Below are 24477 nucleotides of genomic sequence, written 5' to 3'. Positions count from 1 at the left end.
TGAACCTCAAAACAGGATGCTTAAAATGGTTACTTTATGTCTTGTGAATTTCACCTCTTTAAGAAAAGTATGAGCTATTGCTTATCAAGCCCGGACTGTGTGCCATGCCCTGGACGTGAGGATGGTCATCTGCGTTTTTGACAATGGGTGTTCCTAGTCCCAGGGTCACGAAGCTGGTAAGTGGCAGCTCTGAGACTGGAACCTGGCTGTCTGGCCGTCTCCCTTTACAACTTGCCCCGTGGGGGCAGAGGACAGCTGTGCAGTGAATTCAGAGCTTGCCCTTCCCCCACCAAACCAGCTCTCAGTCCATTTCTCTGCTCAGTCCCATGAGCAAGGTTCCCCACCTGGCAGGACGGCTTGCAGCCCCCACCCCACAAAAGACAGCAAGTGCAAAGCGGGGAGAGCAAAAGAAGGGAAAAAGAGGAGAGAGAGAGAAAGTCCTTGAATGCTCCTCTTCCCGCGAGCACAGGTGAGGCATACCAGTCCGGCGTCGCTCGGAAGGGATTACAGGAGTCGTAGGTTATGCTCCCTTTTCCTGAGCTGGTGGCCAAGCCTGTCCCTCCGTGCCTGTCATGCTGTAAAGAAAATGGTTTCATTTTGGCACACCTACTGGAGCTCAACCTATCCGTGGTGTCTGGGCCCGCACACCTGTCCATTCAAACTCCATTCACAGACTCACTGCGTGCCCAGAGTTACTCAGAAGCTCCCAATACCATCTCAGGCTCCAAGGGGCTCTAGATTGCGGACCCTGCAGGAGGGGGTCCTGGCCACACCCCCCAGCGCCAGCCCCTAGCACAGCGCCTCTCTTGCCCGCTCCAGGCACCCCGCCCCCACACACATACTGTTTCTCCCAGTTCCTCCAGCCCTGAGCTTCTCTCTGCCTCAGGGCCTTTGCACCTGCCATTACTCCTGCTTGAAACCCCCCACAGCTTCTTGTATCACTTCCTCTAAAATACTTCCTCATCAGACCAACTAAAATGGGGCTCTGGGTATACCCCTCATGGCTCCTCACACTCTTCTCCCACAGCTCTGTCCGTGATTTATACATACATAGTGCTGTACACTGGGGTCCCCATCACCACCAGAAAATAACAAAGCATCAGGGAAAAACAGCCTGTGTGACGAGAAGGGCACATCGCCTCTCTGTTTTCTCCCCCACCCCCAAATCCACAATTGCAGTCCAGTTATGAACAAAAAAATCAGACCAAACCAAACTGCAAGAGGTTCGACAGAATCCCTCCTCCTCAGAGCTGTCAGGGTCGTGAGAAGCAGAGAGAGCGCCAGGACGGCCACGAACTAGGGGACACTGCATGTCATGTGGGATCCTGATGGGAGAGAAGACATTCGTGGGAGCTGGGAGCCGGGACTTTCGAATGCAGTTGTAAATGCTCCCGTGTCAGTGGGGGTCCCTCAGGTCACCATGACCATGAACCCTCCCTCCGTCAGACATGAACCTCAGGGAACACGGTGTGACGGGTGCACTGGGAACTCTGCACCGTCTTTGCTGCTCTTCTCTACATCTAAAAACTACTTCAAAATAAAAAGTGGAAAATAGAAACACAAAGCAAACACGCGCAGGTGATCCCAGCCCCGGCACACGTGCAGCAGCCGGGGGGGGGGGTGGGCAGCAGGTAAGAGGCGAAGCCCGACGTGGCACGTGCACAAAACCGAACACTGCTCCATCTCGAGGAAGGAAATTGTGACACAGGCTGCCGCACAGAGGAACTGGAGGACATCATGCGGAGTGAAGTAAGCCGGTCACAAAAGACCATCCGTGTAGGACTGCACTTCCCCGAGGCACCGGGGAGCCACATTCAGGGAGCTGGAGGTACGATGGTGGGTGCCAGGGGCCGGGGGAGGGGCAACGAACCGGGAGTCACTTTACGGGGACAGTTTCAGTGTTGCGAGATGAGAAAGTTCTGGAAGTTGGTTGCATAACATTGTGAACGTACTTAATGCCGTGGACGGCACGCTTAAAAATGGTCAAGATGGTACATTTTAGGTCATGTGGATTTTCCCACGATCAAAACGTTTTTTAATTAAAAAATTTAAAACAGCAAAAAGTAAAAAAAACAAAACAAAACCCAACCGACACATAAAGTTCTAGAGAGCTGGGGGTTGTTTTTCTGGCGGACGCAAAACCCTTCCCAGAGGAGAGTACTGAAGTGTGTAAAGGAGGCGGGAGGACACTGGGAAGTGCTGGCTCTGCGTGTCACCTGCATTGTGGGCATGGTGTCAAGGTGTTTGCACGCGTCCAGAGTCAGCAAATTGTATACGGGGCATATGTATAGGGTTTTTTTGCACGTCAGTTATACCTCAATTAAGCTGGTTTTAAGAAAGAGGGAATTTTCGGGGCGCCTGGGTGGCTCAGTGGGTTAAGCATCTGCCTTCGGCTCAGGTCATGATCTCAGGGTCCCGGGATCGAGTCCCACATGGGGGTCCCTCTGCCTCTGCTCCCCACCACCACGCTCTCGCTCTATCTCAAATAAATAAAATCTTAAAAAAAAAAAGAGGGAATTTTCCCGCTGTCTCTGGTCTTCGGTTGAGGTCTCAGTGATGTCCTCAGGCCTCTCCACAGAGCCTGTCCCCAGCCTCCAGCAGTGGCACATGGACCCGGTCCCCCAATTTTGAGTCGAGGCTCACAAGAGGGTGGTACTCTTTGAAGCGTGCTTTGCAGAGTAGGGCGTGCATTCCCTTCTCGAAGGGTGCGATGGGCTGAACGTTTGTGTGCCAGATTCCTGTGTGGAAGCCCTACACTGACTGTGACGCCCTTCGGAAGGGAGGCCTTTTGGAAGTGTTTAGGATCAGCCGAGGCCATGGGGGGGGGTGCCCAGGATGGGATTAGGGTCCTTACAGGGAGAGGAAGAGACACGCGAGCACGCTGGCCCAGTCTCTGTGTCTGCCTCTCTGTGTCCCGGAAGGATGCGGCGAGAAGTCCGTCACCTGCCAGCTGAGAGGAGAGTGTCCCTCCTCTTGGAATCTGTGACTCTGAGAAACCGTCTGCCCAGGGCCAGCTGCCTGCCTCCTGACCTGCCGGCCTTTCTGTACCTGAGTACTAAGAACACTGGCAGTGTAAAGCACCTTGCTGCCTGCGGGGGACTGAGCTGCAGCATGGTGTCCTCGGGGCTCAGGTGAGCCGCTGGCTGGACCGCCCTTGCTGGCACCTCGAGCACACAGCTCAGGGCTCATGGGACACGTGGGAGCTGCCCGGCGATGAGGGCCCCCCAGAGGACGGCCTGAGGGGAGACCCCCCACCCCCACCCCTGCATGTCCTGCAGAGTGGGAGCAGGAGGGTCGGGTAGGACCGCGGGAGGAGCAGGTAACTTCCCAGGTTCGGCATAGCCTATTCCTCCCCGCGGGGCGGTGGGCAGCCCGCTCTCCCACACCGGCCGGGCGTCCCAGGGCCAGGCTGGACCCTGCTGCAGGGGGCGGGGGCTCTGGGCCGAGGCCAACGCTGACACCCATCACCTGTGCAGGCGGTCAGGGACCAGAAGCAGCCTCTGGGCCTGGGAGGGACGGGAGGAGAGGAGAGTGGGGACCGGCCCACAGGGAAGCAGGAGCTCTGGACTTGGGGCGTGGATGTGTGGCTCTCAGCCCCACCAGGACATCTCACGGAAGAGCCCCCACTTTCTGACAACACCCAAATCTGGAGCAAACCCCTCTCTTCCTTTGACCCTGCTCCAAATGCCGCCCCGTACCTGGGAATCCCGTGAGCACTCCTTTCCAGCACCCCCGTGTCGGTCTGCTCAGGCTGCAGTCACAGAGGTCCACAGGCTAGGGGCCTGAACGACAGGTATGTATTTTCTCACAGGCTGGAGGCTGGAAATCCAAGATCAGGGCGTTGCTACAGCTGGTGTCTCCTTGGCTTGTAGATTGCTGTTGTCATACTGTGATTTGTCACCTAGAGCCCTTGCTATTCCCCGAGTGGGGAGAGCCATGAAGGTGTGCTGTTTCTGTGAAGAGGTGGCCTGTGGACGGTTCTTCCGGGCGGAGGGGAGGGGGCCGGAGATGATTCAACCCCAGACAAGCTCCTGCCCTTGTCCCGCGCCTGACCCTGGGCCCCTCTCCCATCTGGCTGTCCCCGAGGCACGTCCTTTTATCATAAACTGGTATAACGTTCCTCTGAGCTCTGTGAGCCACTCTAGCAAATCGGTCGAACCAGGGGAGGGGGACGCAGGACCCCGGGTCTACAGCCAGTGGGTAGATTGGAATCTGAGCTGTGTGTCGGGGGCCCGTCCTGTGGGACTGAGCCCCTAACCTGTGGGATCTGACGCTGTCTCCACGCAGATAGTGTCAGAACTGACTTGACTTGGAAGATTCCCAGCTGGTTGGTGGGATGTGTAGGGGGGAAGCACATCAGAATTGCTGTCGGAATCCGAGCCACCTCCTCCCTGTGTCCTCACACGGTCTTCCCTCTGTGCCCGTCTGTGTCTTAATCTCCTCTTCTTAGAAGGGCATCAGTCACTTTGGATTAGAAGCCACCATAGGACCTCATGGAACGGAATTACCTCTTCAAAGACCCCGTCTCCAAATACAGCCACTTCTGAGGCACTAGGGGATGAGGACTGCAACTCAAGAATGTAGGGGGGCCCCGAGCAGCCTGGCGCTTGGCGTGCGGTGCCTCTCCCCAGTGAGGAGTAACGCCAGCCTGTGCAACCCCAGGTGCGCTGTTGGTGGTCGGTGGGCACTGGCAATAATGTGACTCTGAGGAAGGGATGCAGAAATTCCTCGTGGGTGGAAGGAAAGCGGAGGTGGCTTCCCAAGGACTCAAAGAGGAGACTGGACAAAGTGACACCTTACCCCCCTCCCCACGCTTGGTCTGTGGGGTCTCAGCTCAGGCCTCCCCCAGGAGACAGGGAACGACTTTGGATGCCAGATGGATGTTTTGGTATTGAGTTCGGCTGGACTATTGACCCGCTGAAATTGGGACAGTTGGAAAACCCCAAAATGGCAAGAAAATCTGGAAGATCGGCTCCAGATATAGCCCTGGGGGAGGAAGAGGGGACTCAGACAGATGGTGTGTGAAGGCAGGGTGAGAAAGAATAAAGCTGTTTCCTGTTCACACCAGTGAGCCCAGACTTTTTTTTTTTTTACTATCCTATCATTTTTTTTTGAACTTGGATTTTTTTAAAGTAAATTTTGATTTTAGATTAGTTTCAAGTTTACAGTAAAGTCACAAGGCTGGTACACGGAGTTCCCATACACCCTTCACCCGGTTCCCCCTGCTGTTAATGTCTTGAATGGCTATGGTACGTTTGTCATAGCCGGTGAACCAATGTCAAGGCATTATTGTTCATGAACATTCACATTGTATTAGGATCCCCTTTGTTTTTTACCAAGTGACCTTCTGAGCCAGTGTCCCATCCAGGGGAATACGTTATATTTGTCCCCAGGTCACTTTATGCTCCTCGGGGCTCTGAGAGGTTCTCAAGCTTTTCTGTTTCTTGATGAACTTGGCAGTTTTGAGGAGCACGGGCTGGATATTTTGTAGAATATGCCTCAACTGGGGATTGACAGATGTTTTCCCATAATTAGACGAGGGTCACGGGGAAGAAAAACCACAGAGGTGAGTACCATTTTCAACACACCATAGGGAGGGCAAAATCAACACGACTGATCGTGGCTAACGTTGGTCCTAATCCCCGGGAGGCAGTGTTGGTGAGGTCTCTGGACTACAAAGTTCGTCTGTTCCCCCAGTTTTCATGTGTTCCCTTTGGAAGGACACCACCATGCTCAGCCCAACCTCAGAGTAGGAAGTTGTGCAATCCAGCCCCTTGAGGGTAGAATTTCCACATAAATTATTAGGAATTCTTCTGCGAAGGAGATTTGTCTATTCTCTCCCTCACATCACATTTCTCACTTTTCCCAAACATTTATTTATAACATTTTGGATTTACAGATATTTATTTCATGTTTGGGTTATAATCCAATATACTTTATCTATCCTGTTTCTCTGGTGATAGTCCTGCTCTTTTCTTCTCTATATTTTGTTATGAAAAATTTCAAACAGAAATAGTTGAAAAAATATTCCAGTGGGGAAAAAAACCAAAGAATCCAGTTACAAGATGGGCAAAGATGCTGAAGAGACGTTTTTCCAAAGAAGATTTACAGACGACCAATGGGTCCATTGAAGGCGTCCAACTTCACTCCTCATCAGGGAAATGCAAATCAAAACCACAGTGAGCTATCCTCTCACACCTGCCAGAATGGCTAGAATCAAAAATCCGAAGAGACACCAAGTGTGGTTGGTGGGGATGTGGAGAAAAAAGGAACCCTCCTGCCCTGTCCATGGGGACGCAGACTGGTGTAGCCACGGCAGAAAACAGTATGCAGGCTCCTCAAAAAATTAAACAGAAACGCCCATAACCCAGCAAATCCACCTCGGGTATTTATTGGGAGAAAACAAAAGCACTAAGTCAGAGACGTCCTGCCATTTGTGACAACGTGGATGGACCTCGAGGGCATTATGCTAGACGAGAGAAGTCCGAGGGAGAAAGAGAAACACTTACGATCTGACTCACGTAGAGTAAAACAAACCAAACACGCAGATACAGAGAACAGACTGCTGGTTGCCCAGGGCGGGGGCAGAAGGGAAGGGGGGAAAGTTGCAGTTATAAGATGTATAAGCCCTGGGAATCTAACATATCCCATGTGACTGTAATTAAATACCATATCATAGAGTTGAAAGTTGTTAAGAGAGATTTTGAAAGTTCTTGCCACACACACATACAACATGTGACTATGTGAGGTCGTGGGTATGTTAAGTAACCTTACAGTAACCATCATTTTGTAATATATACACATATCAAATCACTACATTGTGCACCGCAAACCTACGCGGTGTTCTCTATCAATTATACCCCGGTACAGCTGGACAAAACAAGAAATATTACGGTGAATACCCAGATATTTGCCACCTAGATTCTACCATTAATAGTTTGCTTTACTACATATCTGTCCCTCCGTCGATCCATCTTGTTTTCTTTTTTGATCCATTTCAAAGGAAACTGAAGACCCGCTACAGCCCCCCCCCCCGGTTCCCCAATACCTAAGCGTGCATAGGATTCGCTGGAGTTCTTATTTTGTTTCGAGGTAAAATCTGCAGTGAAATGCACAAATCTTAAGTGTAGCACAAATACAGATCCCTGTGAAACCTGAACCCTTATCAAAATACAGAATGACACCCTCACTCCAGTCCCTTCCCAGTCAGCCCTGTCCCCACCTTCCCAGAGGTAACCCTTGCTCTCATTACTGTTGGTACCATAGGTTAGTTTTGTCTGTTCTAGAACACCATCCAAATGGACTCGTACAGTATATACTCAACCACCTTGTTAAGCAGAGTTTGAGTCCTGGGGAGTACACGCTGAACTCTTTAGCCAGGACCTGCTCTGGTCTTCTGTCAAGAGAGGTAGGTCAGGAGGCCTTCCTGGAGGAGGCTGCATTGCTGCCTCACTCTGGCTTCCTTCCTGCCTCTCTGGGCTGCTCCTCCACAGCCTCTTCGTGGGCCCCTTCCTCGGCTTGCTGGTGCTGCTGAGCAACTGGCTAGACCAGAGCTTATAAATCAGCCAGCTCCAACCCACAGACAGGTTTTATTTGGCCCACACGGTATTTTTTTTTAATTTGAATTAGTTTTAACATTTAAGAGCTGAGGGATTATGCTTTTAAAAATATCCAGATTTCTGTCTTCTCCTGGAAATCTGAAACATCTGGCAATGCTATGTCCCTCTTCCCATATGGCAATCATTGGCTGAAACTAGGGAGGAACAACCACGTTCTCTGAGCCCTCCTCCACTGGTTCTCAGGCACCCCAGCCCTAAATTAACACCTGTAGAGCTTGGGATGGCATTGCGGTGGTATTCAGCCAAAAACACTAGAAATGCTCAGGGACTACCTTGGGAAAACCATTTATCTTTCCCATGAGAAACAGACTCAGGGAGCAAGGGCAGGAGAAGGTCAAAGAGAGCAAATTTCTATTGGACAGCATCTCAGCTCTCCCATTGACTGGGTTGAGGCCCTGGTTTAATCAGTAAAGGCCAGAGCACAGCCCTAAAGAATGCGGACCTTCGGAGACCCAAACTGTATGTGAGAGAGACAGAGATGGACACAAGAGAAGGAGCCAGAGGGAGAAAGGGAGATTCAGTCAACAAACCTTTTTCTGAAGGGGAGTGAAAGGGAGTGGTATTTGTGTGTGTATGTCTGTCTGTCTGTTCATGCATGCACACATGCTGTGAGGAGGGGTGCGGGAGTAAAACACCGAGCCCCCACCCCTACCCTGGGAAGCCAATATAATCTACTCCTACTTTAGTAAGAGTTACTCCTTTTCTAACACCAACCCAGATGGTTCTCTGGAATTCAAGATTAGTGTTTTTCAGATTGCAGGTTAAGACCCATTAGCCAGTCCTGAAAAATTTAGGTTGTGGTCAGATTTTTATTTCAGAAATAGAATAAGCATACATGATATCTGAGAGCATTATGCTTAGTGGAGGTCAGTTTTGTTCATGAAAAGTTTCACTTCGGATGTGTGTGTGCACCAGGTCACGTTGTAAAATGTATTTCTCAATGTGATTGAAGTCCCACAGGTTAGAAACCCACCACCCTCAAATATGCATACTGGGATGGTGGGCATAAGGCCAGATGGTGGGAGACTTGAAAGCAGGACTAAGAGGGTTTGTTTGACCTGATCCTATGGGCAATAGGGAGCCAATGAGTGCTCTGGAGTCACTGAGTCACCCCACCCACAGATACATGAGCCCAGCTACACACATTATGGAATTTGGAATTCTTCTCCCCCTTAGCAAGTCCTGCTGGTTCTGCAAACATTGGCTGCAGTCATGATGTAGCTTAGACAACAAAGGCTTTTATAACAGGCTAATCTCACCTCTTCCCCCTCAGTTTACAGATAGGGAAGCAGAGACTCCAAGATGGGAAGTTACCTGCCTGGGGTCACTTAGCACAACTCATGGCTTCTCATCTCAGGAACTTTGTCATCTCCAGGCCCCATGCAGTCCATCTGGTTGGGGACAGTGGAGGACATGCCTTCAGCCACTGGAGTTGGAATTGGAGGTGGGCTGGAGAAGACCAGGGTAGAAATGATGAGAGAGAGAGAGTGTGTGTGTGTGTGTGTGTGTGCGCACGCGCTTGTGGTGAGGACAGCTATCCTCACTATTCCCTGTCTCCATCATCAGCATCACCACCATCATCGTTACTATTATTCCTATCAGCACCACCATCACCACCATCATCACCACCATCATCACCACCATCACCACCACCATCATCACCACCACCATCACCATCATCACCACCACCATCACCACCACCATCACCACTACCATCACCATCACCACCATCACCACCACCATCACCACCATCACCACTACCATCACCATCACCACCATCACCACCACCACCACCATCACCACCATCACCACCACCACCACCACCACCATCACCACCACCATCACCATCACCACCATCATCACCACCATCACCATCATCATCAACACCATCACCACCATCATCTCCCATCATCACCACCATCATCTCCCATCATCACCACCATCATCACCACTGCTATCATTATTTTTCTCCTAGCAATGGGATGGGCAAGGTGGAGTACTAACCTCACCTTTTCTCTCCTGCCCATCTTAGTCCTTCCAGGGGAGGCCAGGTGTGGGGACCCCAGGTGGCAAAGTCTAGCTTAGCTCCACAAGGGTGGGGAGAAACCCTGCGGCAGATTCCTGGGAAACCTAGTTTTAGCTCCCACAGTACTGCCTGGGTGGTTATGTCAAAGTATCTGGGTCCCCTCCAAGGGTCTCTACTTCCCCACGTATCAGTGTGGCATCAGGATGTTTCTGTGAGACCCATTATAGACACTGGCTGGAAAAATACTCTGCAAACTGTAAAGTGAATGACAAGGGGCAGGGGGATCCTGACATACATTGAAGTAATCCTTAAGGGTTTGGAGAGGCTCTTAAACACATGGCAGGCATTCTTACAAAGATGGGAGGGGTCCCTAGATAGATGAGTGGGGTTCTTCTTGGGGTGGGAAGGGTCCTTATACGGATGTCAGGGGTCCTTAACACTGGTATGCAGGCGTAAATTCTGGAGTGATCTGTACACATGGGAAGGTTTGCGTATAGAAGCTGTGTTCTTATGCAGATTTTAAAAGGTGGGGCTTTTACCCAAATGACAGCCTTTACAGACAAGAGTACCCTTACATACAGAAGTGAGCGTTTTTTAATTGATGCAACTGGCCGTTATTTGTAAAATGCTGTGCAAATAGTTAGTGACCTTTGCACGGACATAAAGCTTCTTTCTAGAGATAAAGGGATCCTTATGCTGCTGTGGGGTGATAGCACAGTGCGAGCGGCCTCATTTGGACACGGATGTCGCCGCACAGCGTGGTACCTGCGCCGGCCACAGGTGGGAGCCATCACTGAGGGGCGGAGCGCTGGCGCGCCGACTTCCAGCTCCGCCCGGTACCCAGCGGTTTCGCGCCCCAAGAGCGAGAATACCAGCAGGTGGGAGCGGGTGCGGGGTCCTGGGGGCGGGTGCGGAGGGGGGGGGAGGCAGAGCTTACGGGTCCCGAGGGAGAAGGGGGCTGGGTGACAGATTCCTGTGTTCTCCCGGGGTGGGGACCCCTGGACTTTGGGGTATCTGAAAGAGGAGAAGTATGGGGCTCCCATACCTGGAGGTTCCCCTGGGACAGGCGCTGGGAGACCAGAGCCCTGGCTCCTTAAATAAGGGAGGGCCAGGGGCCTGGACCCCTTAGTCCCAGAGGCGGGATGGGACCGGGGAGACTTGGATTCCAGGGTCTCTGAGAACTGCCTGGGAAGCTAGCCTTCAGGGTCATCAGGGTGATAGGTCCACTCTCCGTGTCCTAAAAGATGCCCCCTCCCCGGATAGGATCCGGGCTGTCCAGTTAAGGTGGGACTCAGCAGAGACAGGAACTGATAATGGTGGAGAGGAAGAAGGCTGGGGTGCCCTGGTTCAGGAAGGGATTGAGACCTGAAATGGGGAAGGGGTGAGAGGGATTTAGGACCAGGGCTGGGAAAACGAGGCAGAGGTGCTAGAAGAGGAAGCTTCCAGCCAGTCCCCAGTCCCAGGACAGAAGGGGCGGTCAGGGCGCTGGGGGGGGGCGGTGAAAATGAGGTTCCATCTGGGGACCAGAGGATGACAGAAATGGGTCCGGAGGGTGGGGCTGGGGTGGGAACCTCACAGAAGTGGGGGTCCCTGGGGAAGGGGGCCTAGCCTGGGTCAGGTCCAACAGGGGCGAAAGAACTGTCCCCTGACCCAGTTTAACTGAAGTCCTTGACTTTGAGATTAATGAGGAGCAAGGCTCGGCTGAGCCGGGGAAGGGTGGGGGAGTGTGTGTGTGTGTGGGGGGGGTGCCTGGGAGTACTGATAGAGCCCTTGGATGGGTCCTGGGCCCTGCCTATAGGGTCTAGGCCCCTCGGATCTGTGCTAGGGAGCTCCTGGGAAAGGGCTGGGGATTGGAGAGCTTAGGAGGCGTGGGGGGGGGTCCCAGAAAAGCAGAGAGGGGGATGTGTGCTGTATTCTGAGCTATTTGGGTCATGGCTGTGCCAGCCGGGAGCAGCTCCTCCCTGCCTACTCCACGCCGCCCTCTCCCCGCCAAACACGGACGGCCATCCCCTTGCCCACAGCCTCTCGTGGACACAGTCATGACCTCCAGTGTGGGCCACTGACGCCCGCTCACAGCCGAGGACACCTGCCCACACAGCCACGCACGGGTAGCTAGCCCCAGTCACTGCCCGAGGCACTTGGAGAGGCTCACTCCGCCCCCCTCCTCGACAGGCAGGGTGACAGCACTGGGACAGGCACAAAGTCACATGACCCAGGAGGGGACACAGTCCCCCAGGAAGATCACCACTGTGGGCACAGCTGGAAAAAGTCAGGCACTGGGCGACACCGGTCTGGAAGACACACTCACACACACCCCACAGCCAGATACACACGCACACACCCCACGTTCACTTGTATACATGCCCACAGCCACCTATCCATACACACACACTGACACACATTTACACATTCACACTCACACAATTCCTGCCCTCACTCACGTTCACACACCTCAAGCTCACTTGTATACACACTCACACCCTCAGACATGAATTCACACATACATACACATGTTCACATTCACACACACACACACACCACCAGAGACCACTCAGACTCAAAGAATCATTCGCAGAAACACAAATGCCAACAGATCAGTCTCACACCTGCAGACATAGGTGCTCCCACAGAGACACTCATTCTCTCTCTCTCTCTCTCTCACACACACACACACACACACACACACACACACACACTCCACGCCACCCTACAAGGACAAGGGCAGAGACACACTGTGGTTTACAGGGAACAGCATTAGTGAGTCTGGAGGGGTTATTCTGTCCTGACCTTGTCCCTACCTGGTATGTGGCTCGGGGTAAACGCCTGCCCCATTCTGGGCCCCTGTGACGGGCACAGGACTGCGCAGGACCCTTGTGAAGTCCTGCCTCTTGGACAGCCCCGTTGTCCTGACAGGCTTTCCCAGCTACACACACCTGTCCTCCCAGCCTTTGGTTCTCTCACCCTCTGTCTCTGTGTCCCCCTTCTCTGCACCTCTGCTTTTCCACTCCTCTGTCTCTGTCTCTTTCTCGTGTCTCCCTGTCTCCAAGTCTCCATCCTGAGTCTTGCACACACACCCTGTCATGGAGGCTGTCACGCCCCCCTCCCCATGAGTCCCTGGGTGACAGACTCACACGGTGGTGGGTGTGCAGAGCTCAGCAGCAGGGGAGTGAGTGAGCAGTGAGTGGGGAGGACCGGCAGGGAGGAGGGAAGAGGAAGCCTGCCACCTCTGACTTCGCACTCGTCTCCAGGAACAGACACCCCCGTCCACCCCCTGACCCCACCCCGTTCCGGAGGCAGGTCTCAGAAGGTCCTTGGAGGTGCTCTCTTCCAACTGCCTGGTTGGGATGAGGAGACAGCCTCAGAGGGGAAGGCCCCTGCTGAAGGTCACACCCAGAGCAGAACTGGAACCCAAGATTTGGGCCTCTCAGTTGGAAGCTCCCTCCAGTGACCCAGCCCCAAAGGGCTGAGCCCCAGCTGCCAGCCTGGGAGGGGCTGGGGACCCCATCTTTCCCCACAGACCTGAAAACCACAGGCTGGGTTTGGCCCCCATGCTAGCCAGGGGTGCCTTCCACCCCCCCGGCAGTCCCCGATCCAGGACCCCCCACGAGCCCCTCTGAGGCCTCATGTCTCCCCCTTCCCCAGGCCCTGTTGCTGGTGGCGGCCTTGGCAGGCCTGGGCTTGGGCCTGAGCCTCATATTCATTGCTGTCTACCTCATCCGCTTTTGCTGCTGCCGGCCCCCAGGGCCCCCCGGGGCCAAGAGCCCCCCACCCGGGGGAGGCTGTGTCACCTGGAGCTGCATTGCTGCCCTTCTCGTCGGCTGGTAATGGGGCCCCAGGGTGGGTGGGGAGTGGGGACAGGGCTCCCCGCAGTCTCTGTCGGTCTTCCTGAGGGTGTCCCAGAATCCCACCTCAGCCTTGCGGCAGGAAGAACTGCTCCCATTTCATGGATGGACAAACTGAGCTTCAAGAGGAGTGACTTCCCAAGGGCAGCCAGGCCTGCAGGAGGGGGTAGGGGTTGAGAGCTAGGGTTTGGTGGCTTTGTCATTGAAGCACTGTGCAACTGATGTAATCTCTCCAGGACTCAGTTTCCACATCTCTGAAATGGACTTTATAGTAACACCCACCTCCTAGTTACAGTAGGGTTAAATGAGAGAATGTACAGTGCCTGGATCACAGTTGTACTGGGTGAACAGTAATGGTGATGTCATCCATTAACTCATTCATTCATCCACTCATTCATTCATTCCACAACCATTTCTTGCGGATCTCCTGTGTGCCAGGAGATCCTGAACTGGCCAGATGAGGTTCTTGCCCTCATGGAGCTGACGTTCTAGTCAAGGAGACAGGCAGAAGTCCAGACCTGAGCTGGTCTAACTCCTTCCCACTGTAACCCTGGGCGCGTCTCAGGGAGAGGGAGAAAGCAACTTTTCAAGGCCCCTTTGCCCAAGTGGCGGAGTGGAGATTCAGAGCCCCTGTGGTGGGGGGTTCTTCTGTGCCCCCCCAACCCCCCAGAAAGAGAGGAGAGGAGCACTTGAGGACACACCATTACACCATTTACCAAAAGCCAGCTCTCAGCACAGCCCTCCCCGTCAGGCCACCCCCACCAGCGCAGGACAGCCCTCCTGTTCCACAGATCAGGACGACTGGATCCGATAGAGTCCCGCCCCGGATCCGGATCCCGGGGAGTGGCGGGTTGGGCCCTACCCCACTGCCTCACTGCGGGGAGCAGCCGAGTGTGTTTGGGGGTGTCTGTGGGGGAGGAGGGCTGGGCGTCCTATATCCAAAATGCTTCCTCTTCGGGCTCTCCTGACTGGGGGTGGCCGGGCTGGTGGACAAAGGCCCCATGGGGGAGAGACACGGCCGGCCCCCAGCGGCCTGGGAACAAGAGCGGCTTTGTCCCACTGTGAACAATGGGCGGGGGCGCCGGGGCGGGCGTGGGATCCCAGGGCTGGGGGTGGGGCCCGGGGGCCGGGGCTGGGAACTGTGAGGGCGCCCGGCTCCCTCCGCCCGGTCGAGTCTGGCCCCTCCGCGGTGGGACACACTGGGGGTGGGCGGGGGGAATGGGCCTACATTCAGACCCCACAATGGAGCTCTGTGTGCCGGCCGCGGAGGGGCGGGGGCGCAGGCTTCAGGCCCATCGGCCCACATTCCCTTGCTTCGCTCTCAGCTGGCCAGACGCTTGGGTCCTGGGGGCGGGGGAAGGTGGGAGCTCCAGGCTCAGGGCCCCCGAGGAGATGGCTGGGGGCCAGCACTCCTGGGAACCCCCAGGAGGCGGGAGGGAACGGCGGCACCCTGAAGGGACAGGTGCTGAGGACTCTGGATGCTTGAGGAAAGGATGGAGGGATGGGTGTGGGGCCGGCAGTCCTGGGGGGAGGGCTTCGCCTGGGGTTGGGCGTGACGGGGGTTCTGCTCCAGTAAGGTGCGGGTTAAATCTGCCCCCCCGCCCCTCCGCTCCACCCACCATTAGCATCACAATGACGTCCCTGGGGCGGGGGAGGGGGGCTTCCCGTTACCTTGGCAACCGGTGGGGGCCAGGCTGGAGATGTTGCTTTCCCACGATGGGCTGGACCAATGGGGTGGGGGTGGGAGAAGGGATTGGGTGTGTGAGGAGCTGGGGGGACGCGGCCCCAGGGTCCCAGGACAGGTTGTGATTTCCCGTCCCTCCCCCTCTCAGCGCCGGCATTGGCATCGGTTTCTATGGCAACAGCGAGACCAGTGACGGGGTGTCCCAGCTCAGCTCAGCACTGCTGCATGCCAACCATACGCTCAGCGCCATTGACCACCTGGTGAGGGGCCAGGCACCGGCCAGACCCCAGACCCACACCCAGACTGGTTCCCCATACTCGGACAAAGGGCCACCTCCCAGAGCAACAGGACCCAAACTCAGAGCCAAGACCCCACACATGACACGACCCCAAGCTCAGAACTTCAGCTTGAAACTGGTAGACCTCAGACTATACACCCCACCTCTGACCCTGACTGCAGTGAGGACCTTACACATGGGACCCTCAGACCCTCAACCCAGATCTGGAACATGGGGCTCAAATTATTCACACTTAGTCTCAGCCCTGAACACCTGCCCTTGGGTCAGATCCAGGCCCCCAGACCTGATCTGTGGCCTAAACAAAAGCTCAGGGACCTCGGAGCTGAGACCCTGGACTGTGATATAAGGCCTCACTCCCATCCCCAGGCCCAGGGCTCCAGACCCAGAGTCGGGACCCAGGCTGACCTCAGACCTCAAATCTCATATTCAGTGCAGACCCCGGACCATGGAATCCAGACTTAGGACCCAGACCCAGGCAGGCAGATGCCAACTTCAGACTCAGACGCTCAGGCATAATTCTAGTTCTGGGGCCTTAATCTTACCTGGGACCCAAGCCACTGACCGCCCAGAGCTCCTGGAGGAGGCCACAGACCTGTACCCCCCTTCCTGTCCTCATTCCACAGATGTCCGAGCCCCCAGATCGCAGACACCTGCCACTCCTACTTCACCCCCACACCCCTGTACCCAACCCCGGCCTCCCCAAAGAATGCCCTCCTCTGACCCCAGCCTCCCCCCTGCACACAGGTGCTGGAGACGGTGGAGAGGCTGGGTGAGGCCGTGAGGGCAGAGCTGACCACTCTGGAGGAGGTGCTTGGTCAGCGCACGGAGCTGGTGGCTGCTGCCCGGGGGGCTCGGCGGCAGGCGGAGGCGGTGGCCCAGCAGCTCCAGGAGCTGGCCTTCTGGCGGGGAGTGCCCTTGAGCCCCCTGCAAGTGGCCGAAGATGTGTCCTTCGTGGAGGAGTACAGGTGGGTGACCGCTCTTCCTTGCCCTTGTGTGGCAGGGTTCTCGCCCTGGGTGACTGTGCCTCCTGGGGACATCGGGCATCTGGGGACATGTCTGGTTGTCACAACTGGGGGAGGGGGCACTACTCGCACCCGGTAGGTGGGGATCAGAGATACATCCTTCGATGCACAGGACGGCCCCTGCAAAGGGTGACCTGTCCTGAGTGTCACAGTGCCCAGGCTGAGGAGCCCTGCAACAGGGGTGGACCCCGCAGCCCTCTCACATCCTCGCATTCATCCACTCACTCACCCCTCAGTCATCCATCGGACACGTGCATCCACTCCACAAATATTTATTTAGCACCTTCAGGTGAGTGAGAGGGGTGCCCCAGTGGTTAGGAACACGAGCTCTACAGCCAGATGGCCACTCCATGAGCGTGTGACAAATTAGCAGTTCCGTGCCTTGGTGTCCCGATCTGTAAAATGGGAATGATGGGTAATGCTCCCCTCACTGGATTGTGGAGGATCAGATGAGTCCGTATCTGTTAAGTGCTTACAACAGTGATTGGCACACACGATGCAGCTGTGTGTAAAATGTTAAGTTTTTATAAGACAGGGCAATGAACAGAACAGACAGCAATTCCTGTCTGTCTTCCAGTAAGCAGCCCAATAAGAAATAAATGCATGTCAAGGTGCTGGGTGGTAAGAGCTTTGGAGGAAAGTGAAGCAAGGGAGGGGGATGGGCTGGGGACAGAGGCCGGCAGTTTGCATGTGCAGTGGGTGTGTGTGGGCGTAGGGGGGTCTGGGGAGGCCACACTGAGAAGGTGGTATTTGAAGGAGCAGGTTATGCAGATATCTGGGGCAGCCCCCCTTCCCAGCAGCCAATATGATGACGTCCTCATTGCTTTGGCTGCTCGCAATTATGTCTCGTATATCCGACGCCCTCTGAGGGCCCTGCCCAGGCGTGGGCTCAGAGGCACGAGACGGGGCGCCAGGGTGGAGGCAGACCAGGGCTGAAGCAGTTCCCGACGAGGACACCCCCGTGGGGCACCCATCAGACAGGCCTGGGTCCCAGGGAGTCCAGGTTATGCCCGTGGCTCAGCCACATGCTAGGCCTCAACCGCCTTCCAGGGCCCCCAGGGAGCTGTGCAGGCTCCGGAGGAGTGAGGCAGACCCGCCACCAACAGGCACGTCTCTGGAGGGACTGGTAGGCGTGCCTGGCACTTGGGAGTCCTCGGCGAAGGTGGCCAGTTTCCTGCACAGTTACTGGGGACCCTGGAGGGCGAGCTTCCTGGCTGAGATCCTGGAGGACCAGAGCAGGTGTTCACAGCAGCTTAGGTCAGAAGGGTCGGCTGCCCCTGACGGAAGTGAGAGTGAAGCTGGGGTGTGCGGTGGGGACACCGGGAGCAAAGGCCTGAAGGTCTCCCGGAGCCACGCGGCCCAGCTCCTTTCCTGGGAAAGGAGGGTCCTCTTGCCGCCGGGGCGCCCTGGCCTCGGCACTCCTTAGCCTCACAACACCCTCTCGGAGCAGCTGCTGCTGTTCTCCCCCACGTTACAGGCGGGGAAACCAAGGCACAGAGACAAAGCTCCTGAGACAAGGTTGTGTGCAGGTAGGAAGTGGAGAGGCTAGCGCAAGCCCCCGGTTGAGCCATAGGACATCAGCCCACGCCCCAGGAACCACTTACTTCGCTCTGCAGGGTGCGGTGGCAGGTGGGGCTCGAGGGGGCCAATCGCTCATGCCCGGCGTGGTCCAGCAGGGGTGGGGTTCCAGGCGCCTGGACCCTGGCACCTGAGCTCTGAACGGCTGCAGGGGCCCGCCTCCCGATGCACGCATCTCACAAGGAGCTGGCTGTGGCCTGGGGATCAGGGTATGAACCCATGTGGGGGTGCCGTCCCCCTCTGCCAGGCCCTGGTCTGGGAGCCTGGGGAGGGAGCGCTGGATTTGCTGCCCAGTGTCACCCTGCCCCTTCTCCAGGTGGCTGGCCTATGTCCTCCTGCTGCTCCTGGAGCTGCTGGTCTGTCTCTTCACCCTCCTGGGCCTGGCAAAGCAGAGCAAGTGGCTGGTGATAGTGTAAGTCTGGGGGCCCTCGGGGCAGGCCCATGTCCCAGCACAAGGGGACCTCTTTCCATCCCACAGCGCTCTTGTAAGAGGGACCACTGTCCTTGCCACGTTCATGCTTTCATTCCCTCATCCCACAAACTTCCATGGAGGTCCTGGGCTCGGCCAGCACATACAGAGACCCCAGTCCGAGCACAGGACGGGCCGGCAAACCTGGAAACATAGGCCTTGAGGCAAGGAAAGGGCTCCAGAATCCTAGAAAAAAAAATACAATGGTTGCACTGAGGATGGGGTGATTACTGGAGGGCCTCGCACACACAGCCCCGTGGTGGAGGGTCCCTCAGGCCCCTGACTTGCAGAGGAAGGACTGGAGGCAGAAGGCAGCCACATTTTAGGCTGCGTGGCCATTATGTGGCTCATGGTAATCTCAAGACCACACCCTTATTTAACGGCTTATTCTGTGTGGCCAGCCCTCTTCTGGAACCCTCACGCTGACCCTGTGAGATGCTTTCCTTCTCCCCACTTAACACAGGGGGAGACGGGCTCAGAGAGGTTGGGCCACTTGCCCTGGGCCACACAGCCAGGAAGTGCTGGAGCTGACTCAGGCCAGCCTACCCCATGCAGAGGAGCCCGGGAATCCTCCCTGCCTCTGGGGCCCCTGCTGGTGCTCCCCAGTCTCCACACCCACCCTGGGCGAGAAGTCCTGCTGTCCCTTTCAGGCTCCCCCTGAGGCTTTGAGACCGTGACCACCCTCCAGTGCTGACCCTCGCCCCAAGGCCCCATCCCCAGAGACCAGGCTGCAGTCCAGCCCTGGCAGCGCACACGCCTTGGAGGAGGAGTGTGGGCAGAGCAGGGGGCTGACCAAGCTGTGCTCACACCTGGGAGACATGCTTGGGAACCACTGGGCCCGCGCGGATTGGAAGCCAGGAAGCAGAGCCCAGAAGTGGGCAGTAGCTCTCCCAGAATCCCGGAGCAAGGCGGGGGCAGAGCTGGGCTGGGATCTGGGCTGCTGCCCAGGGCCCTTCTCACTGTCCTCCCCCTCACTCCTGGGCAGGGACCAGATGTTCAGTTGGATGTGAACAATCACAGGTCCACAACCTGCACCCCCCCCTCCCCCCGTTTCTCTGCGCCTAATTCTGATTCTCCAGGCTCCAGAGGCTGATAGGGCAGGGGGTGGGGCTGTGATGGGATTTGGAGTGGGGAAAGGAAAGAGGTGAGGCAGGGAAATTAAGAGCCCCAGAATCCCAAACCAATCCCCTCCCGCTTTATAGGATGACTGTCATGAGTCTCCTGGTTCTTATCCTGAGCTGGGGCTCCATGGGCCTGGAGGCAGCCACAGCTGTGGTGAGTGCTGGAGGCCAGGCGCCTGGGCCTGGGGCAGGTCCTGAGGGGAAGGACTTGGGGCTGGGACCACAGGTTCTGAGGTCTAAAAGCTAGAGAATTGGACACTTGGGTTCTAAGGGAGGACAGGGCTGGGGGGGCCTGGACTCCTGGGGCCGAGGGAGGAGGGGTTGGTGGCGCGGACTCCTGGGTCTGAGGGAGGAGGGGCTGGAGGTCTGGACTCCTGGGGCTGAGGGAGGAGGGTCTGGGGGCCCAGACCCCTGGCTCCCCAGGGATGATCAGGGCAGGGGGGAGGGGTGGTGAGCCAGACACTGAGTTCTGTGGGAGTGTGGAATTGGAGCAGTTTCTGGTCTGAGCCCCTCTTTCGAATGCCTCTCACAGGGCCTCAGCGACTTCTGCTCCAGTCCTGACACCTACATCCTGAACCTGACCCAGGAGGAGACTGGTCTCAGCTCAGGTGACCCCATCAACCCCGTGCAGGCCCTGCATCCCCAGGCCTCTCTGCCGGTCCTGCCTGGGGTCGGGTGGGGTGGGTGCCCAGTCCCAGAAGCGCTCAGCACCTCTCCTGGTGGCCTGGGAAAGAGACAGGGTACAGATGCTGGACTCAGGAGACGGAGTTGGGCAGCCCTCCCGGGAATGGGAGGATTTGGCCACTTGGGGGAAATGTTGCACAATTTAGTCAAGGTTAAGCCGGCAGAGCAGGGGTTCCCAGGGAGCGTGGAGACCAGGGTGTTTTTGGCTGTGGTTGGAACAGAAGGGATGGGGAGGGTGTGGGTGGCCTGTCCCTGAATGCCAGGTGACTGGGACCACAGGAGGCCCCTGGGCTGGGGTGGAAAGGCAGGGCCATGCCCCTTCCCACCTTCGGGAGTGGGGGGAGGCTCAGGGACCTGGGCTCATGGCCCCCCTTTCCTCCCACTTCAGACATCCTGAACTATTACTTCCTCTGCAATCAGGCAGTCTCCGACCCCTTTCAACAGGTTTGGGTGTGGGCAAGGGAGCCGGGTGGAGGAGGGCGGGCTGGGGCCTGCACTGCAGGTCCCGTGTCCCGGGGAGGAGGGTGGGCTCGGGGTGTCCACTCCCCGGTCCTCCCTCCGTCTTCCCACAGAGGCTGACTCTGTCGCAGCGAGCTCTGGCCAGTATCCACTCCCAGCTGCAGGGCCTCGAGCGGGAAGCTGTCCCCCAGTTCCCTTCTGCGCAGGTCGGCAGCGGGGCGCTCCCCCCACACCCCGACTCCAAGGAGAAGGGGGGGCTGTGGGCGGGGCCATCGGGCTGTGGGCGGGGCCCACTGAGATGGGCGGAGCCCGGGCCAGCCCGGGCCCCGGAGGAGCAGCTGGGGTAACACTCCCCTCGCACGCAGAAGCCCCTGTTGTCCTTGGAGGAGACGCTGAATGTGACAGAGGGAAACTTCCACCAGCTGGTGGCGCTGCTGCACTGTCGCGGCCTACACAAGGTGCGCCCTGTCCCCCGTCCACATTCTTCCAGGGAGCCTGAGAAATCCTTATATTCCTCTCTCCTAGCTACCATAAAGCTGTTGCCTACCTACCCACCCACCCCCATCTGTCCATCCGTTGTCACCTACCGCTCGCTCCACCCCCACCCCTCCCTCCTTGTCTCCCTCCCGGACCCGTGCTGTGATCACATCCCTTCCATGGCTCCCACTGTCCCCAAAGCTGCTCAGATTGGCCCTCTAGCAAGGGGGCAGTGATGGGAAAGGCAAAGAATCAATACTAAGAATTGCTGAATACTTGAGCTGCAGAACCCTAGAAGGCAACCTTGCTCTTTTATTCAAGGCCAAACTGAGGCCCACAAATTTCTCTATGGTCCAGGCCAACACTGGGCTGGATCACACTTCCCCAGGTTCTCTGTGGACGGAGGGAGGGAGGGAGGAGGGTGGGTCAGAGTCTCACCCTTTACTAGTGCACCCTGTGACTCCGGGCCTCAGTTTCCCCTCTCTGGGCTTTAGGGCCCCCACGAATTATCCCTCCAAGGTTGAGGGACATCGGGGATAAAGTGGCAGGAGGGTGCCTCTGGAGCCTGACAGATCCGGCTCCAATTCCAGCTCTGCCCCTTTCAGGCTTTGTGACTCTGGGCAAGTGGCTTGCCCTCTCTGGGCTTCAACTTTCTGCCACTGCAAAAGGCAGCAGTGTGAGGGGGGCGGGAATTCTGCCTTGCAGGGCTAGGAGGATGGAAGGACAATTGTATAGATGCCTGATAGAAGGAGAACGCCCCATTGCTCTGACGGGCCCCTCGCGGGGCTTCACTGGCACGGTACCAGACACGGCTGTTCCCTGCTCAGGGGCTCAAGCGGAAACCTAGGCTCACCCCTTTTGCTGTCTGTCCTTACCTCCCACAACCACTCCCCAGGCAAGTTCTGCCAGCCCTTCCTCTGAAGGCCATCTGGACTCCGAGCATGGCTCCCTCCGCCACTGCTGCTACTCCGGTCACCCTGCTCACCTCCCACCCAGTGGCCACAGAGCATTTTCCCTGTCCCCCTGCTTGCCCCCCCATCTGTCCTCCAGCAACAGCCAGCAGCTGGGTGAGCCTCTCACATACAATCCGATCAAGTTCTTTCTCCACTAAAACCCTCCCGTGACTGCCCTGCACACGGATTAAAGTGCAGCTCCTGGGCCTCACCTGCAGAGGCCCTGGCTGGTCCCAGCCTCAGCCCCTTGCACCCCCACCCCGCACGGGCCACAGCAGCCCTCAGACAGCTCCAGGGCCTCCAGCCAGCGGTTCCTTCCTGTCAGGCGCTGGCTCTGCTGTCCGGGCCCAGCCCCACCTTCTGGTCCCCTCTCAGCTTACGGTCATCTGAAATGACCTGGAGCCCAGTTACTCAAGTATCCCTGGAACTGGGAGCCACACCGGGCACGAGCAGGCCCTTGGCTGGTCTGTGGGATGAATGATGGCTGGACATTCAGGAAATGGCTCAGCTCATTTCCAGGGATGACGGGAGTGGAGGCCAGTATTTACTGAGTGTGCATTTCGTGCAAGGTGTAATCACAAGTCAGTGGTTCTTCTAAGCATTATTCTAAGTGGTCTAGGCCAGAGAGTTTGCCCCTGGGGGGCATTTGGCCATGGCTGTCACAGCCAGGGTGGCAGGTAGAGGGCAGAGCCCAGGGATGCGGCTCAACATCCCACGTGCGTGGGACGCCCCACAATGGAGAATGATCCAGCTCACCATGTCAGAAGCCCTGCGCTGGACTACGGCTGAGCCGGTGTGGTGGCTGGGGGTGGGGTGGAGAGGAGGCCAAGACTTGGGTTTATACCGGCAGGTATAATGAGTACGCTTGGAGCACCTCCTGTGTGCTTGTACTGAGGCACAGAGACGTTGAGTGACTTGTGCAGCATGGCACAGCCAGGCGTGTGGGGGAGGGGGACTGCCCGCTGACACCGTCCCCCGCCCACCCCAGGATTATGGCGCTGCCCTGCGGGGCCTGTGCGAGGACGCCCTGGAAGGCCTGCTGTTCCTGCTGCTCTTCTCCCTCCTGTCTGCGGGGGCTGTAGCCACCGCCCTCTGCAGCCTGCCCCGCGCCTGGGCTCTCTTCCCGCCCAGGTCAGGAGGGGAGGGAGGGCGTGGGCCGGGGAAGCAGTGGAGGGTGGACCCCTGTGACGCTGTTGGGGGGCAGGCTCCTGATGGATCCCCCATCCTTCTCTGCCACTCCCACTGCCCCCCAGTGACGACTATGATGACACAGACGATGACGACCCTTTCAACCCTCAGGTACTGGACTCACTGGTCTGAGGGAGGAGGCTGGGGGCCTGCACTGCAAGGCCAGATCCCCTCCATGCCCCCTCCCCGATCTCCCTGCAGGAATCCAAGCGCTTCGTGCAGTGGCAGTCATCTATCTGAGCCTCTCCTCCATGCCAGACTGGAGCCTGTGCCCCCACCCCGGTGAGCTTCCAGGGCGATGCCCCGGCTCCCACAGCCGGCCGCTGCGCCTCTCCCTCACTCTGGGTGTGGGGGCGGGGGCTGCCACCTGCATCTGGTGCCCTGTGTCTGCCTCTCTCTGCAGTTCCTTCCCTGGCTGCCGGAGAAGACCCCACTAACCCAACCTGACTGGGCTCTCACCTCTAACAGGACCTCTGGCCACGGACACCCACACGGGACTGCCTCCCTGTCCTGCCCCCTCTCCCACATGCCCTTGCCCCTCACAGTCAGCGAGGGGGCAGGCCAGGCCCTGGGGCTGGCAGGGAGGGGCAGCCAGCCAGCCCTGCACCCCTCATCCCTGGCCACCAGGCCCATCCTTGAAGGGACACGAGTGCCCCCGCCCCTGCCATGCCCCCGGGGGCTTAGGGCTGTGATCTCAACTTGCGGCACTAACTTGGGAATGGGTTGATTTGAAATAAAAGGGAAAACTTTATTTTACAAGCAGCTGGGTCCTTATTTGTCTCCTCCCTGCTTTGGCCTCCTGGTTGGGGCCGGGGAGACCTCTCCACTGTAGCCTCCTGGCTGCCAGGCATTTCCAAAGACATTGGGTTTTTGTCTGTTTTGTTGTTCTTAAAATAATAGTAACTTTTTCGCCCGATTCTAAAAGCAGGACACATGTCCTGACCCAGGAAGAGATCAGACAACCAGGAATAGATCTGAGAGAGAGTGTGTGTGTGTGTGTGTATGTGTGTGTGTGTGTGTGTGTGTGTGTGTGACAGAAGACAGATGTCAAGTCAGA

The 24477-nt window shown here is 57.0% G+C and overlaps 1 protein-coding gene and 1 long non-coding RNA gene across 4 annotated transcripts; both read left to right on the top strand.

Annotated features, from left to right (window-relative positions):
- The first annotated feature begins 1628 nt into the window (after positions 1-1628).
- LOC117804581 lies at positions 1629-5064 on the top strand. 3 transcript variants are annotated; one of them, XR_004629102.1, is made up of 2 exons: positions 1629-1828; positions 2891-5064. It is a non-coding gene; the product is annotated as an uncharacterized LOC117804581 (long non-coding RNA). The 3 variants fall into 3 exon arrangements; XR_004629103.1 differs by having other exon boundaries at positions 1629-1836; positions 2922-5064; XR_004629100.1 differs by having other exon boundaries at positions 1646-1828; positions 2922-5064.
- A 5001-nt stretch (positions 5065-10065) lies between these two features.
- On the top strand, positions 10066-23924 carry TTYH1 (tweety family member 1). The gene is made up of 15 exons (XM_034638103.1): positions 10066-10087; positions 10444-10523; positions 13288-13466; positions 15320-15431; positions 16214-16434; positions 18386-18481; positions 19741-19813; positions 20192-20267; positions 20732-20787; positions 20916-21008; positions 21168-21260; positions 23221-23363; positions 23486-23531; positions 23622-23702; positions 23824-23924. The coding sequence occupies exons 1-14, from the start codon at positions 10066-10068 to the stop codon at positions 23658-23660; spliced, it is 1329 nt and encodes a 442-aa protein (XP_034493994.1). The 3' UTR covers positions 23661-23702; positions 23824-23924.
- Positions 23925-24477: the final 553 nt, after the last annotated feature.

Source organism: Ailuropoda melanoleuca, chromosome 12, assembly GCF_002007445.2.
Source record: "Ailuropoda melanoleuca isolate Jingjing chromosome 12, ASM200744v2, whole genome shotgun sequence".
In the NCBI taxonomy this organism is placed as follows: domain Eukaryota; kingdom Metazoa; phylum Chordata; class Mammalia; order Carnivora; family Ursidae; genus Ailuropoda; species Ailuropoda melanoleuca.
Note: the sequence above shows the minus strand (reverse complement) of the source record. Positions and strands in the feature narration are given on the sequence as shown.

What these genes read in the sequence shown, in the direction of transcription:
- TTYH1 (XM_034638103.1), top strand. Translation starts at nt 10,066, where the DNA reads ATGTCAGGGGTCCTTAACACTG. An exon ending in AGCAAGTGGCTGGTGATAGT is followed by an intron (nt 18,482 to 19,740) that starts GTAAGTCTGGGG and finishes CCCGCTTTATAG; the next exon opens with GATGACTGTCATGAGTCTCC. An exon ending in TCTCCGACCCCTTTCAACAG is followed by an intron (nt 20,788 to 20,915) that starts GTTTGGGTGTGG and finishes GTCTTCCCACAG; the next exon opens with AGGCTGACTCTGTCGCAGCG.